Source organism: Emys orbicularis, chromosome 1 (assembly GCF_028017835.1).
Source record: "Emys orbicularis isolate rEmyOrb1 chromosome 1, rEmyOrb1.hap1, whole genome shotgun sequence".
Classification (NCBI taxonomy): Eukaryota; Metazoa; Chordata; order Testudines; family Emydidae; genus Emys; species Emys orbicularis.
This window is the reverse complement of record NC_088683.1, coordinates 75042454-75058356: the sequence shown is the minus strand read 5'-3', so window position 1 is coordinate 75058356 and position 15903 is coordinate 75042454. Positions and strand designations below refer to the sequence as shown.

At 41.4% G+C, this 15903-nt stretch overlaps 1 protein-coding gene across 2 annotated transcripts in view; it reads right to left on the bottom strand.

Annotated features, from left to right (window-relative positions):
• NAV3 (neuron navigator 3) overlaps positions 1-15903 on the bottom strand; it is a 363920-nt gene that overhangs the window by 176075 nt on the left and 171942 nt on the right. For both annotated transcript variants that reach the window (XM_065423439.1, XM_065423440.1), the window contains exon 8: positions 10238-11273. In XM_065423439.1, the coding sequence (XP_065279511.1) occupies positions 10238-11273 (1036 nt within the window). The remainder of the gene's footprint in view (positions 1-10237; positions 11274-15903) is intronic.

Sequence of the window (15903 nt, the reverse complement as noted above, 5' to 3'; positions counted from 1 at the left end):
CACTGACATCCCTGGTAGTTTTACACTCGAAGTCTTTCAGAATTGGGTCCCAAGTAGCAGAGTGACAATGAGGAATCTCACTCAGCAGTAAAGGCTATATGGTCATAACTGGGGTATGAAGAGGTGAAAAGGCTCTTACCCTGATGGGCAATTCTGTGTAGATAAAATGAGAACCACCCTAAGCATTCTCTTCCCCAAGCTCAACCCAAACCTTTTTAGCAATATGACACATTTCATTTATAGAACCTCGTCCTCCTCTATTTTCTTTACTCTTCAAAAACTTGATTCAAGCTGGGACCAGGAGTGGAAGTAGTGAAATACTGTGAGAAAAAACACTTGCAAGATTTCTACACCAAATTTACAGATCTCATGGGCAAGGTTGATTGTGGCATAGAAAACTAGGCCCATGCCAAGGACTTGCCTCCTGGAGCCACATGATAACATCATAATCTAAGCTATAATTTAAAAATGTAATTATATTTCTAGTCTTCATTGTTGCAAAGAATAACTTCAAAACATGAACCAAGTGTAAACGATACAGTGATGTCTTCTTGTGTTTGCAGTAGGGTGACCAGACAGCAAATGTGAAAAATCGGGACGGGGTGGGGGGGTAATAGGAGCCTATATAAGAAAAAGACCCCAAAATCGGGAATGTCCCTATAAAATCGGGACATCTGGTCACTCTAGTCTGCAGAAAGCCAGAAACAATAGCTCTGGGAGGCGTGAAATATCTGCCCCAGTTATCTGACTCAAAACTGAAAGTGTGAGAGCAATGTAAAATAATTTGGGTTTGCTACCAAAATAAACAACACAGAAATTGCTGTACTGGCTGTATTCGGCATTTTTATATTTCATTACATAAAACCTCAGTTGTTTTGACTATCTAAAGCTGCTACAGAATTTCCATGGAAGAACTCAAGGCTCTTGCAGCAGAATTTAAGTTCAGCTTGCAGTGGAGTACATGAAGCCTTCTATTTATTGTGGAAGTCGGAGGCCAAGAAGGTATCTGCTCCAGAAGAGAGAGGAACAGCGGCCACTTGAGCCGAGGGGGAGGGAGGGTGGAGAATGTTTGGCTCCCACCTCCACTAGAGCACACCAAGCCTCTGGAACTCTGGGGGCCTTTGCTGACACCACCTCATTAGAGACTCAGTATTTGGGCCCTCCTTCTGAGGCCGCATCAGGGCTCTGCTGGGGTGATGGCAGTGGGCACACCCACACATATGTAGAATCCTCTGCCTGGGTGGGAGGCTGAATCCTTCTTTTTGGATAGACCCCTTCCTGCTCGGGCACAGGGGAAGAGGGAGACCCCAGCCTGTCCAAACAAGCGTGGTAGTGGGCTCCTCAGCTACTGTAGTGGTGGACCCTGCCACTATTGCTCAAATTAAGGGAGGGCCAAGATGTGGGTGTGGGGGCCACATATGTGGGTGTGCCTAGAGTTCGGGACTGCTTCAATCTGGCCCTGCCTACGGGGTGTGGTAGTTTGAATAAGTTTCTGATCAAACATCCAGATATTCCTTTGCTTAGTTGGACCATTTTAGTTCCACTTGTCGCTAACAAATATCTTCAGCAGTGAAGACTGGTGCAATCTGCATTGGGAATGATAAGTCTTTTCCAGTGCACTGAGAGGAGCAAAATCAATGGAACCATACTAATACCTGGTGTAACTCCAATGACTTCTCTAGAATTACACCAGGGATTAATTTGGCCCAATGTCTGCAGGCCAGCACACAGAAAATTAAATGACTTGCTCATTAACCTTAAATATTACTCCTCCATCCCTCTTTCTTTCTTTCTTTCTTTTTTTTTTTTTTTTTTTTTTTTAATTCTTGCACCTCTGTGTTGAGATCAAAGAAAGCAAATGAAATTGCAGGTGAGTCAAAGCCCCACCACTGACTTATCTTCCAGCACTGAACATTTGCAATGAAGGTTAATTAGGTCTAATTAAACAACTGTCATGAAAACAGGATAATCTCCTTTCTGCTTTAATCATAACAATAGGAAACAACTTTTACCTCCAATTAGACTTCAATAAAACATGGGTCAAATTCTGCCCTCAGCTATGTCTGTGAAACCCCACTAAATTTTGGTTAAATGAAGAGCAGAATTTGGACCTCTGCACACAATAATGAATATCTTTAACACAATCAGTAACTTCCTGTTTTTAATGGAATATCCATCCTTTGATAATCACAGATGACGTCTAAAATTTTATTACTTGACATTCCGAAAGATTCCATATGATGGGGTATTTTTTTATTTTTCTTTTGACAACTCCCAGAGGTGTAACTGTCTTGGGTGGGTTTTATTGATTATTTGATCTAAGGGCTAGGTCAGCATCACAACTGTACAAAAATATAAAAAAAAAGAATAATCATTAGGTAATAAACAACAGACAACTGAAGTACTGGGCTATAGTTTTATCTGAGAAATAAGCCAAAAATGTTTACTGTAATCTTCCCCAATGCTCCCTACTCTTATTCTCTCTTTACCTGCCATGTTCCATTGGAAGCATTGGCCTCTCCTCATGAAGTAAAGATGTGTACAGAGGGAGCCGTTTCAAATACCTTGGTGTGTTTTTGTTGAAAATAAAGCATGTAGTGGGCAGTGTTATAACGCTAGCTATGATTGCAAGACTTTGGTAATTTGCCATCTTCATCTCACAACAGTGAATGTAAATGGCAGAATCAGATAAGTCACTCCTGTGTGTTTCTGTGAGTTGCCAATTAAAAACAAAAATGACTTCCTGTTTGTTTAGCGCCACAATCTATCGTAAGCTTTTTCATAACCAATGTATAAATTACTGGGACAATGGGTGCAACTGAAAACTCAGCATTCACTACCACAGTCGGTGACCACAGTAGTTTCTTATCTTTAACACAGGAGGCACTGTGGTATTGGCAAGCACTGCTGACTGGTAAATATTGAGTTGTAAAGAACCTCCACTGTAGCTAAAGGGAGTAGCTCAACTCTTCCCAAAATACTATAGCTAGGATACAAATCTCCTTAACAGTCCAGTGCCATTAATTAATAATTTCTCAGTGCCTATGGAGGTTCAACCCTACCTTAGCACCCACCTTCCCATACTTCACCTATCTTAGCAGTACAAATCCCATATAACTGCAAACCCTTACCAGTGGTCTACTAATAAAAGTGTCTGAACCACCAAACCGGAAGAGAAGTAGGGAGCAGTTTTTAGGAAAGTGGTAACTGTTTCATTAATTAAATCAATATTGAAAATCTTACTCCAGACAGTGTGCTGAGGTGTAAATGTTTTCCAGACAATCCTTCATTTAGCAACTAGTCTAAGTTAAAGAATATTGTTATGAGCCAGATGAAACCTTGTAATGAGTTGAGTTAAAACCTCGTTCAAACAGATGTGTGAACAAGCTCTTCATTTAAGATAGTTGTAAGAGACAGTTAAGGTGCAACATCTAAAACAAAGCCTAATAGAATCTGCCCAGAAACTAGCATCATGTGGCCAGATGGTTCCATTAGGGGGGTTTGTGGAGGTGTGTGTATATGTATTTATATGTGTATGTATAAGTGGAAACTGAGAACAGAGAAGGTCAGAGAGAGGGACAGGCAAAAAACTCCAAGCAGGGCTCTGTAAGCACAGTGTGATCCTGGGAAAAACTAGAGAGAGAGCTTTTGAGTCTGGTGTTGGCTAAGGAGGCTAGGGGTTATAAGCGAAGAAACTGCTCCTTTTGCTCTTGGTTCTTCCTGAGGTTGTGACTGCTTGCAAGAATGGCAGTGGCACATCCCTAACGCCACACAAAATGGCCAGAAAGCTGCAGGCAGCAGTAGCTCCCTTATAACCTTTAACCCAGTAGTCAAGGGAATCTCCCAGGATGTGGGAGATGCCAGTTCAATTCCCTCCTCTACTCGGTGAGGGGAAATGATTGGAACATGGGCTTCCCATCTCTCAGGCAAATGCCACTGGGCTATGATAGATTCTGATAGGGGTCTCTCTTGTTGAAGCTATTCCACTGTGTATAAATCACTAAATATGCATTGGGCCAGAGAGAGAGAAAAAATGATTCTATAGTCCGGTGCTTAGGGCACTCACCTGAGAGATGGGAAATCCACGTTCAAATCTTTTCCCCTCATTAGGCAAAGGAAGGAACTGAACCACTGTCTTTCTGGTCTGAGGCTCGCGATACATCCCTGGGCAGCTAGACTGAGGTGTTGTGCACAAGTTTAGCTGCAGAAACCAAGGCATCTAAAGGACTTTACTGCAAAAATGTAGGCATCAGGGAGATTTAGGCACCTCCAAAGTTAGGCAGCAGCTAAACATGGTTTTTGAGGAGCTCAATGGCACCTAAAGTTTGGACTTAAGCTTTTAAAGTGGGAGTTGGGCACCTAAGTCCTTTTGTGGAGCTGGACCTATCCTTCTACAGTAATTATGGTATGAGTTCATAAAATAAGGCTAAATAATACTATAAACATTTCAATTATTTCAAGGGCTGTCACGTGATTAAAAAAATTAATCACGATTAATTGCATGATTAAAAAAATTAATCACATGATTAATCGCACTGTTAAACAATAATAGAATATGATTTATTTAAATATTTTGGATGTTTTTTACATTTTCAAATATATTGATTTCAATTACAACACAGAATACAAAGTGTACCGTGCTCACTTTATTTTTGATTACAAATATTTGCACTGTAAAAAACAAAAGAAATAGTATATTTCAATTCACCTAACATGAGTACTGTAGTGCAATCTCTTTATCATGAAAGATGAACTTACAAATGTAGAATTATATACAAAAAATAACTGCATTCAAAAATAAAACAATAGAAAACTTAGAGCCTATAAGTCCACGCAGTCCTACTTCAGCCAATCGCTCAGACAAACAAGTTTGGTTACAATTTGCAGGAGATAATGCTGTCTGCTTCTTGTTTACAATGTCACCTGAAAGTGAAAACAGGTGTTCGCATGGCACTGTTGTAGCTGGCATTGCAAGATATTAACGTGCCAGATGCGCTAAAGATTCATATGTCCCTTCATGCTTCAACCCACATTCCAGAGGACATGCTGATGATGGGTTCTGCTTGATAACAATCCAAAGCAGAGCGGACCGACGCATGTTCATTTTCATCATCTGAGTCAGATGCCACTAGCAGCAGGTTGATTTTCTTTTTTGGTGGTTTGGGTTCTGTAGTTTCTGCATCTGAGTGTTGCTCTTTTAAGAGTAGCAGCCGTGTTAGTCTGTATCCGCAAAAAGAACAGGAGTACTTGTGGCACCTTAGAGACTAACAAATTTATTAGAGCATAAGCTTTCGTGGGCTACAACCCACTTCTTCGGATGCATAAGTGGGTTGTAGCCCACGAAAGCTTATGCTCTAATAAATTTGTTAGTCTGTCTCTAAGGTGCCACAAGTACTCCTGTTCTTTTTGCTCTTTTAAGACTTCTGAAAGCATGCTCCACACCTCGTCCCTCTCAGATTTTGGATGGCATTTCAGATTCTTAAATCTTGGGTTGAGTGCTATAGCTATTTTTAGAAATCTCACATTGGTACCTTCTTTGCGTTTTGTCAAATCTGCTATGAAAGTGTTCTTAAAATGAACATGTGCTGGGTCATCATCCGAGACTGCTAGAACATGAAATATATGGCAGAATGTGGGTAAAACAGAACAGGAGACATACAATTCTCCCCTAAGGAGTTCAGTCAGAAATTTAATTAACACATTATTTTTTTTAATGAGCATCATCAGCATGGAAGCATGTCCTCTGGAATGGTGGCCGAAGCATGAAGGGGCATATGAATCTTTAGCATATCTGGCACGTAAATACCTTGCAACGCCAGCTACAAAAGTGCCATGCGAACTCCTGTTCTCACTTTCAGGTGACATTGTAACTAAGAAGCAGGCAACAGTATCTCCTGTAAATGTAAACAAACTTGTTTGTCTTAGCGATTGGCTGAACAAAAAGTAGGACTGAGCGGACTTGTAGGCTCTAAAGTTTTACATTGTTTTGTTTTTGAGTGCAGTTATATAACAAAAAAAATCTACATTGGTAAGTTACACTTTCACGATAAACAGATTGCACTGCAGTACTTGTATAAGGTGAATTGAAAAATAGTATTTCTTTTATTTATCATTTTTACAGTGCAAATATTTGTAATCAATAATAATATAAAGTGAGCACTGTACACTTTGTATCCTGTGATGTAACTTAAATCGATATATTTGAAAATGTAGAAAAACATCCAAAAATATTTAATGAATTTCAGTTGGTATTCTATTGTTTCGAGGTGCGATTAATCGCAATTAATTTTTTTGAGTTAATCGCATGACTTAACTGCGATTATTCGAAAGTCCTAATTATTTCTTCATTGAATGTAATTCAAGGATTGCCTTTTAAAGATATACTTTTGATTGTGTAAAATACCTGGGACAGATCCTCAGTTGGTGTAAATTGCCACGGCGCCTTTGACTTCACTAACTTAATTGAAGCAACGACAATTTACACCAACCCATGGAGTGGACTTGTCGTTTGTATTACTATTAAAGCTTTTATTTAGGTTTTCCTTTCTGTAGAAGATTGGCAGCGTACACAGCCCAGATCAGAAAGAGAAAATAATATGTAAGTGTAAAATATTATCATCACTGCTCTAAAATGTTTAGGGGATACTGTGCACATAATATTTTGGGGCAATAAAATGTAAAGTCAATAACTCCAAATTAAGATAAATTAAGCTATCCGTCTCATGACCCATATAAAGTGTAAGCAATGATGTTGTAAAATCCCTGATATTGTGGGGCAAGCTTAAAAGCCTTCCCTTTTCAGTCTTGCCTCTTTCTTCCCTCTCCCCTGCAACTGTATCTCCATCGTGCTACTTTGCTCCCGTCTCTATCTGACCTCTTAACAGCACAGCGAAGGCGAGTAAAATTCCATGGCCAAATTCACTGAATTTCAGTGATGGTGTAATTTACACCAGTTTTGTAGTCCCCTCAGTGTGTAAGAAGCTTTAGGCTAAAGTAGCACGAGGACTATTTTAACTAACTGTACACCTACTTATACCCTCCTATTACTTTTCCTGCTACATCCCTCTCATAAAGCCTTTTGGCAAGTAAACTACACCCGAGGGTAACATAGAGAGTGGCTCAGGCTAGCTGCCCGAGTACGTACCTAGGTGATCCCAGTCCGGTTTGTATTCTGGCAGCTGACCCGGGCCATTGCTCATGCTACCCCTCGCTACACTGCTATTTTTAGCATGCTAATTTGAGCAGACCTAGCGCATCTGTCTATCTGTGCTAGGGAGCGTGCTCCCACTTGCAGTGCAGATGTACCCTTAGATCAGTTGGATTCTGTGGAGCAAGTTCAGAGGCGACGTGTAAAGGATTGTTAGTTGCACATTCATAACTGTGTTTGAGTCTAAGTTGTTACGTTTTGAGGAGGCTGGAGGAATGAAGGACAAACCAGTTTAGATTCCCTCATATTCACCTCTATGGTCTCTTTTCTTTGAAGAGAAGCGGTGATCCCTGATGAATCTGCATGCCCTGGTGTTTAAGGGGGATAAATATGACATCAGATAGCAATTGTGCACTAAGGGTTCAGGGCTGCCACTCATAATAAATCCTTTCAGCACATCCTAATGTAACATCTGAAGAAGTGGGGTTTTTTTTTACCCACGAAAGCTTATGCCCAAATAAATGTGTAAGTCTTTAAGGTGCCACCGGACTCCTCGTTGTTTTTGTGGACACAGACTAACACGGTTACCCCTCTGATACCTAATGGAACATTCTCTTTTAGATACAACACACTAACAACAACTAGGACTCATTACCTACAACACATAACGGCTACTATGCCATCATACTCCTTGTTGAAAGAAAAATACATGCTCATCTCACAAAGAAACTCCTTTGCAACAGTCCCTACTACTACTCTACTATCCCTAAAGCCACATTAGTGTCATTGTGGGCCAAAGAAACTCTCTGTAATTGTATAGTATTTGATATTTAGAGGTTACCAGCAAGTAAACCAGATAAAGTAACAACTTACTTTTTACATATGGTACATTGTTGGGAGCCTGTACAAGTTGGACCCTTGTGTTGTAGCTGGTACAATTTTACAGGGGTTTGCAGGATTACATATAGAATTTTGCTGGGTTTCTACTGAATTACATTGTGCCTAGCACTTTACAAGGACAGCAGTATATATTTGCAGGAGTTGGGCATTTTTTCCAGCTGACAGCACTGTGTAAAAACAGTTCTTTTGGACAGTGATTTTTGTTTATCAGCCCATTATTCTTTGGAGTTATTTTAGCAGCTAACAGGCATACTTGAGAATTATGTGCATACATTGCAGTGGCCAACTAAGAAAACAGTTGTGTTTACTAGTGAGAAAATGCAAATACACCGATGTGGCTTCACGTACAGTACTATTTACCACATGCCCCCAGGAATAATTCTGCTGACTTTGTAAATATGGATATTCTGTCTCTGATTATATTTATACTCTGCTATAAAATCATTGTCTACTACTTCAAAGACCTTGAGACCCACAAGGAATAGAGTTAGCGTGTATCTGCATTCAGTACAGGATCTGTGGGACAGATTCTGCTCTCAATTCCACAGATGTACATCTGAAGTAACTCCAGCCAAGTCAGTGGAGTTATTCCTCTTAACACTGGTGTGAGATTAGACTTTGGCCTTTAGAATTGTTTTCAAGCAAGATTTAACTACAAATACAGTGGCCTTTGTTGGTTGAGGCGTATTGGGGATTAGTCATAAAGCCAAATTCTGTTGGCAAATGCACGCTTGAATCTCCCCTTTAATAGTCCTAATGTATTTTGCATTTTGATGCAGCATAGTAAAAAGATAACATATTTCCATATTGTGACAACATGCAATGAAATGGCATCACCATGTGGTAAATGTTAGTTTCATATGTAGTTGAGGGCAGAATGGGGTCCACGTATATCTCTATATTCGTATATATATTTCCATCTCATATTCAGTATAGTAAATTGCATATATCACTGAAGTTATTCCAGACCATGAATTACCATAATATGTGATCTTTACTCAGTTATTCAGAATCACATCAATTCATTAAATATTTCTCTTACACATGCTCGGCTATATATTGAATTGAAGAGGCCAGCTATTGAATATTAAAATAAATAAAAACTGTGCTCTATGGCTCTTTCCCCCTCATAATTTTTGGAGCTCTGTTTTTAATCACAACAAACTTAAATAATTTATCACTCACCCACAATGGGTCTGAAACTGTGTTTAGTTTTACATAATGATATATGCTCCCTCTGTGTCTACTCCAGCACCTCTTTAATCTTTAGCCAATTTTTATCTACAAGTTCCACTTGCTAACAAAAACTGCCAGCCTATTCTACTTAATAATACATTTCTCAGTTTATCAAATTTTCCTTTTTAAATGTTTAATTTACCCACAGCTGAATCTAAAAATCCTCCAACAGCTGACATCTGAAACCTTATTAAACTGCAATCACTATTACTGAAACCAGCCAGAATAGTAGCTTCCCTTATTATAGCTTCCTTATTGTATAAAATGAAAATCTCTAGCTGCCATAGTTTACCTCTTGTTTTTCAATCCACTACACCGGATCCTACCTAACATAAGAGATTATACTAGGTGGGTAACTTAAAGCTGCCCTTCTGCAATATTGTTATTCTGGGGTCAGTAGAGTAGAATCAGGATGCTGCAATCAACCCCCATGCTCACCCAATTCATCCTTGGTGAATATTTGCAAGCATTTTAAAATTATTTCCCTCGCTAATGCCTCTTTTGTGTCACCTTCTGTGATGATTCCAATAAAGTTTACTTTAACAATATTTAGGAAACAGCGAATTCTAAGCAAATATTGCAGAATATTGGCAGAAAATAGCTGTTGAAATCTAAGCAAAAGTATTCCACACTGGAAATCTTGTTTTAAGAGTTATGCTCATCCACCAGAAACATATCATGTGACCTGCGTATCCAATCAAAACAGCTTGAATTTCAAATGGCAAATACTCTCAACAAACTGCCCAAGTATGAGCTACAAACCAAAAAATGTCCACGGCAACTATTCATAAAGTAATTTTGAATAGTGCACAAATGTTAGGAAAATCATGTTTGTGTACAACTTGTGAATAAACAGATAAAATCCACTAGCCATTTGATTCTCTATGAATTATTCTATCAGTCCCAGCTACACATCTTATAAATAATAACACAAAATTGCTTTAGTGACCTTACCTATAAATGAAAGGAGCTACTGTGGCAGTGTTTGGGTGACTATATTGCTGTTGTTGAGGAAGTTGGACGATGCCATTTCCTGTGACTTGTCCACTGCTTGCAGCCATTGAAACAGAAAGAGCTGCAGAAGAACCAGGGGTCAGAGCTGGGCTAGATTCTTTTCCTTCAGAAGAAGCAAGACTACAGGAAGTGGAGGCTCTCTCATTAGCTTGTGATTTCGTTGTCGATTGAGACTGGTTGCCCTTTGTAGTCCTGAATTTTTCAGACTCTTTACTTCCTGCACACACAGCTGAAGCACTCTGCTTTGCTGTTGGTACCTTTGATCCAGGTTTTGGTATCCCACTAGAGGAGGGTATTAAACTTTCCTTCTTGGCTGCTGTAGTCTTGCTCCCCTTTGGGATCAAGCTTGCAATTTTTGAGCTCTTCTTTGTAGATGTTTCAGTGACCTGGTCCTTCTCTTCCTTTACTGTTTTCTCAGTGCAAACTTTATTTTTGTCCCTGTTCTTTTCCTCTTTGTCCTTTGGCTGTAGCAAAGACTTTTTATTGCTGAGATTTTTGCTTCCAGCTTTTGGAGGGGTTAGCTTAGGCGACACTTTAGGACTGCTACTGGTGGAGCCACCACTATTTAGCCCACTGCTAAAGCCGTCCATTTCACCACACTCCGAAAAGGTATCATCCTCTCTTCCACTCTCATTGGGTCCTGAACTGGATGACAAGGGGGGTCTTAAAGCAGTCCTAGCATTAACCAGCTTGAACTTTTCCAGCATGGATTTCTGTCCGGATGAAGGGGGTTTCGCTCCTTCAGAAAGGGGTGGCTTGAGCCTGTCTGAAGATGGAGTAGGGGAGGTGGCGGGACTAGGCTGCTTCACGGACAGCATGGTGGAGGTGGCACTGTGTTTGACATTCATGGATTTGCTGCGCCAAGGCTTGCTGGCACTTGGAGAGGGTATGGCAGAGACCGGCTGCTGCCCAGTGCTGGTGGGATGCTGCACATTTCCATTCATGCCTGCAGATGGGTGAGGGCCTTTTGGTGAATCTGTTAAAAAAAAAAAAAAAGCGAGAATCATATATTTTGCAATGATAGAATTATTTTTCTTCCCCCTGCTCTAAAACGATATTCTAATTAGTTATACCTTTAAAAACACAGATACAACTGAGCTTTCAAAAACTGACGGAAAATGCAGTTTATACTAAACTTAGTTTATACCCGGAAGGCTACCATTAAGTATATGGCTTGCAAAACAAGAATGTTTTTGCTTCTCTGTCATGTTGCTTTAGAGTATCCATCTCTCAGAGCTGAGGAGAACATGGAGGCACGATGTAACTACTCTCACATCTGAAACTAAAGCTCTTGATAATTAGACGATTATAATTGTATCTTAATATTAGTTCAAGAAACCCTTCTGATCCGAAGACGTCCCAGATGTCAGTACATTAGCGAACACCTCAAATCACAGAATTGAGATGCTGAGGGGGCAAAAGATGGATTTTGAAAGATAACAAAAGTTAAGCTTTTCTTTTCTGGTTTCCGGGTAATACGATACTTACATTGAGAAACCTGTACTAGAGACAGTGGTCTGGGAAATACTGTTTCTGTTCCTACAAGCAAAAAATGTCTAGCACATATACCAACACTTCTCTGGGCCACTGCCCTGAAATGTCTAATTTAATTCTACCTTTTGGTCACCATATTTCTTTGCTAGAACTGATCACAGAGGTTTGATTACGGTGTATTTTCCAGGACAGGAGAAAATATATCAGAAAGCTTCACTGTTGACAGTACTTGATAGCAGTTGCTAGCTCTGCAACAGCGCAACACTGACAGTTATTTAGGGTCTGATTCTTATTTGCTTTAATGGCTAGATCCACAAAGGGGATTTAAGTTCAGTGTTGCAATACCTAACTTCAGGCACTCTGCTGCATAGTGGAATCCGCAGCCCTATGATTGGCACCCAGACTCCCTCCTATACACGAGTTAGTGCCTAAGAATAGGATTCACAAAAGCCAGCACGTTGAGCAGAAAACTGCCTAAGCTAGCCAACAGGAAATGCCAAGGAGAGGTGTGTGGCCCAAGCTCCACCCCTCAAAGGGATTTAGGCACCTACCTTCAGGTTGGAAGGAAGCGCCTCCCTCCACCCAGGATTCAGAGCCATGAACCCTCTCCTGGAGTTAGGCACCTAAGTCAGGTCAATCCTTTTTTGCCCAAAACAAGGATGGGGAGTCAGTGGCCTTATACCCCATAGCCCAGTGCATTCACCTCAGAAGTGGGAGACCCGGTTTCAAGGCTCTACTCTGACTCAGGAAGAAGAGGGAGTTGAACTTGGGTGTTTCCCAGGCTGGGTGTGTGCACTAACACCCAGGCAATAGAATTTTCCAGCCTGGGGGCTCTCTCAGTCATTCCTGTTGAAGCTGTTCCACTCTATAAAATAATTAAATATGGACAGGAGCAGAGGCTGGGTTCTGACTCTAACATCCCAAGGGAGTGCCCTACACACTGGACAATAGGGTCATTCTCACTCTCTTTCTGGCCCAAGGGATTATTTATTTATACACAGTGAAACAGCTTCAAAAGGAGAGATAGGGAGACCCACCCCAGATTACCCCCTAGGCCAGTGGGTCTCGGACGTCCTGAGGGAGTGCTCTCACCACCAGGCTATAAGGTAGAAGGCAGCTTCAGCCTGGGTCCCAATCTGGTTGACATACTCTAATGTGACCTGAGTCCTACCAGACTGGATTCCACAGGCAAGGTAGGGGAAGCCTAGTTTGTTAATCTTGCTGTGGGTTAGGTGTGAAGTAGGCACTGGATATCAAGACTCCAGCAGCCGTGCACATACCCATCAGCAGAAACCGAGGGTTTCTCTACATGAGCATTTAGTTCTCGGCAAGTTGGGGTGTGTATCTTTTCCCCACTAGCCTGCCTAGTGCTCACTGAGATGGGACTAGATCAGAATACATTAATGAACTGTTAATGTGCATCAGCAGAGTCCATATGGACAGTTAGTCCAAGGCAAGTTGATTTGGGATAGATTCATGCATGCCTCAAATTCACCATGAACAAATTGTTCATGTAGACTTACCCTCATGTGTCCAGGGAATGTAGGCACATGTTGGGTTAGGCGGCAGCTGAACTGGGATTTTGAGAATCTCAATTTTGGATTTAGGTCCTAAAGTGTGAGGTAGACCACTAAATCCCTTTATAGATTAGTCCTAAAACCCATTTACACTGCCAGAGCAGGGCAAAGGGGCCTTAGTATAAATGAGAATCAGGCCCTCTGTGTAATAATCAATATAGTTGAACATATTTTAAACACTAACCATATTTTCCAACAAGCAGCCTGATTCTTAAGCAAAACAGATTGATGTATGAAAAACACATACATTGGGAATGAGCTCTTTTAAATTAAGCCCACATTGCTAAGTGTGGGGGCCTGAGTAGTTGAGTGCTATTTGCTGGTTAACATTACTCTGTGGCATCAGAGAAATGAAGTGTTAATGGTGATTAAACCCATTAAAACCACCAATTATGTTCTCTAAATTATTGTGCATAATTGTATTAGCTCAGATGATGTTTCAAGTTAGTGTGTTTTGTATTGTTGCACAAAACACCAGGAGGGCTTCTGAAAGGATGCTTAGGCGTGCCCATATTATTCAGTGTCAATTTCAGAGTGGCAGATACATCTGAGGCATGACTACAAAACATCCACTTGAAATACTATTCATGTCTTTCCAAAACTGCACTTAAAGCTTTATGTGGAAACGTGAGCCCAAGGTCCAATAATCTAAAAATTATAGTTAGTGAGAAAGGGCACTAGCAGCATTTCTCCTTTGAGTGCTAAGCCAGGGCTATTTACAATTCCGATTCTTGTACTATAAGTTCTATAAATGAAAGCAGGTTACCCACTCATAAGAGGGAGTAGAGGCTTGTAAGTATCTTGGGAGAGGGGCCCTAACTTTTCTTCAACAAAAACAAAATATATCAGTATTGACCCAGACTGCACGTGTATCATAACAATAGGCACCATAGATCCACAAAATCTGTTTCTTCCTAACATAAATACAGTATTAGTTAAGGTGAAGAATCCAGATCCTCATGATGCCAACTATCAGGTCAACTATGTCCATCTTAAACAGATGCTCTGTCTATCTTATAGTTTTTCTAGCACTCGCCACCATAATAGGCAGGCCCTGCCCAGATGAATTAGCTCTGCATGCCTATGCCCACAGTGGACTTCACAGACGATTCTGCTCTTTATCCTTCCCGGGTTCCAGGAAGCTCTGTAGGATTTAGTTACTGTGAGAAAACTTCAGCAAATAGATGGGTCTTACAGTGGTCTTTAAAATAGGTCAGACTTTATCTCATTCTAATCTCTTCTGGTAGCTCATCCCATAACTGAGAATGCTTTGAGACAGATCCTTGCCTTTTAGAGGCATGAAGCAGTCTTCAAGCAGAGCCTACTGACAGGGCCGGCGCTTCCACTAGATGACCCTAGGCGGTCGCCTAGGGTGGCAGGATGTGGGGGGCGGCATTTCGCTGCCCTCGGCGGAATTTCAGCGGTGATTCCTCTGGGTGGGAAGAAAAGCGGCCGCGGAAACGCCGCCGAGAACCAGGGCTGCCCAGAGGGGCTTCTTCCGCTCCGGGTCTTCGGCGGAAATTCGGCGACGGGTCCTTCACTCGCTCCGGGACCCGCCGCCGAAGTGCTCCGAAGACGCAGGGCAGAAGGACCCCCGCCGCCGAGAACGCAGCTTCAGAGGAGGAGCTGCCGCCGATTACTGAGGAGGAGCGCTGCCCCCTAGGGCGGCAAAAACCCTGGCATCGCTCCTGCCTACTGAGCCACCTCCTTCCCAGCCACCAGTGCAGAGGTTGTGGTTGGGCCTCTATGATTTTCTGGTGAGCCCCAGCTGCTGGAGCAAAGCCTAGGGGCTGTGGATTGCTGGTGCAGATTATAGCAAGGTTTAGGCTTCTTTAATTTACTCCAGGGACCTGTCTGGTGGCTGATGGCCCAGGATGGGAGGTGAGCAAAGACTCCTTTGCACTCACATCTGGACAGGCACTGAGTATTCATTGATTACACGTGAGGATTGGGGCCTTTATTTCCAGTTTTCATGTGCTTCATTAAAAGTGTTAAAATATATGCAGACTATATATAACAATATATGAGTCCACTATGTTCGGGGGAGGGATAGCTCAGTGGTTTGAGCGTTGGCCTGCTAAACCCAGGGTGTTTGTGAGTTCAATCCTTGAGGGGGCCATTTAGGGATCTGGGGCAAAAATCTGTCAGGGACAGTACTTGGTCCTGCAGTGAAAGCAGAGGACTGGACTCAACTCAATGACCTTTCAAGGTCCCTTCCAGTTCTATAAGATAGGTATATCTCCATATATTATTATTATTATATTTTTACATTCTGGTGTGTTAACTATGATATTCTGATATCTCTGTAGGTTACCAGTTTTAACTTGTGTTCATTTACTTACAAAAAGTACTGATCTAAAAAAAAAACCACACACACACAAAACCAAGCCCCCCCTTACCATATCTCCTTTGGAGTAATATCAAGCTTGTGTAATGAAGAGACAGTAGTAAACAAAGAAAAAATTACTTTTTGGCATTTCCTCAATAGTTTGTTGTGCTGTATACACAGCAAGTACCCACAGGCGCCTTGGAGTC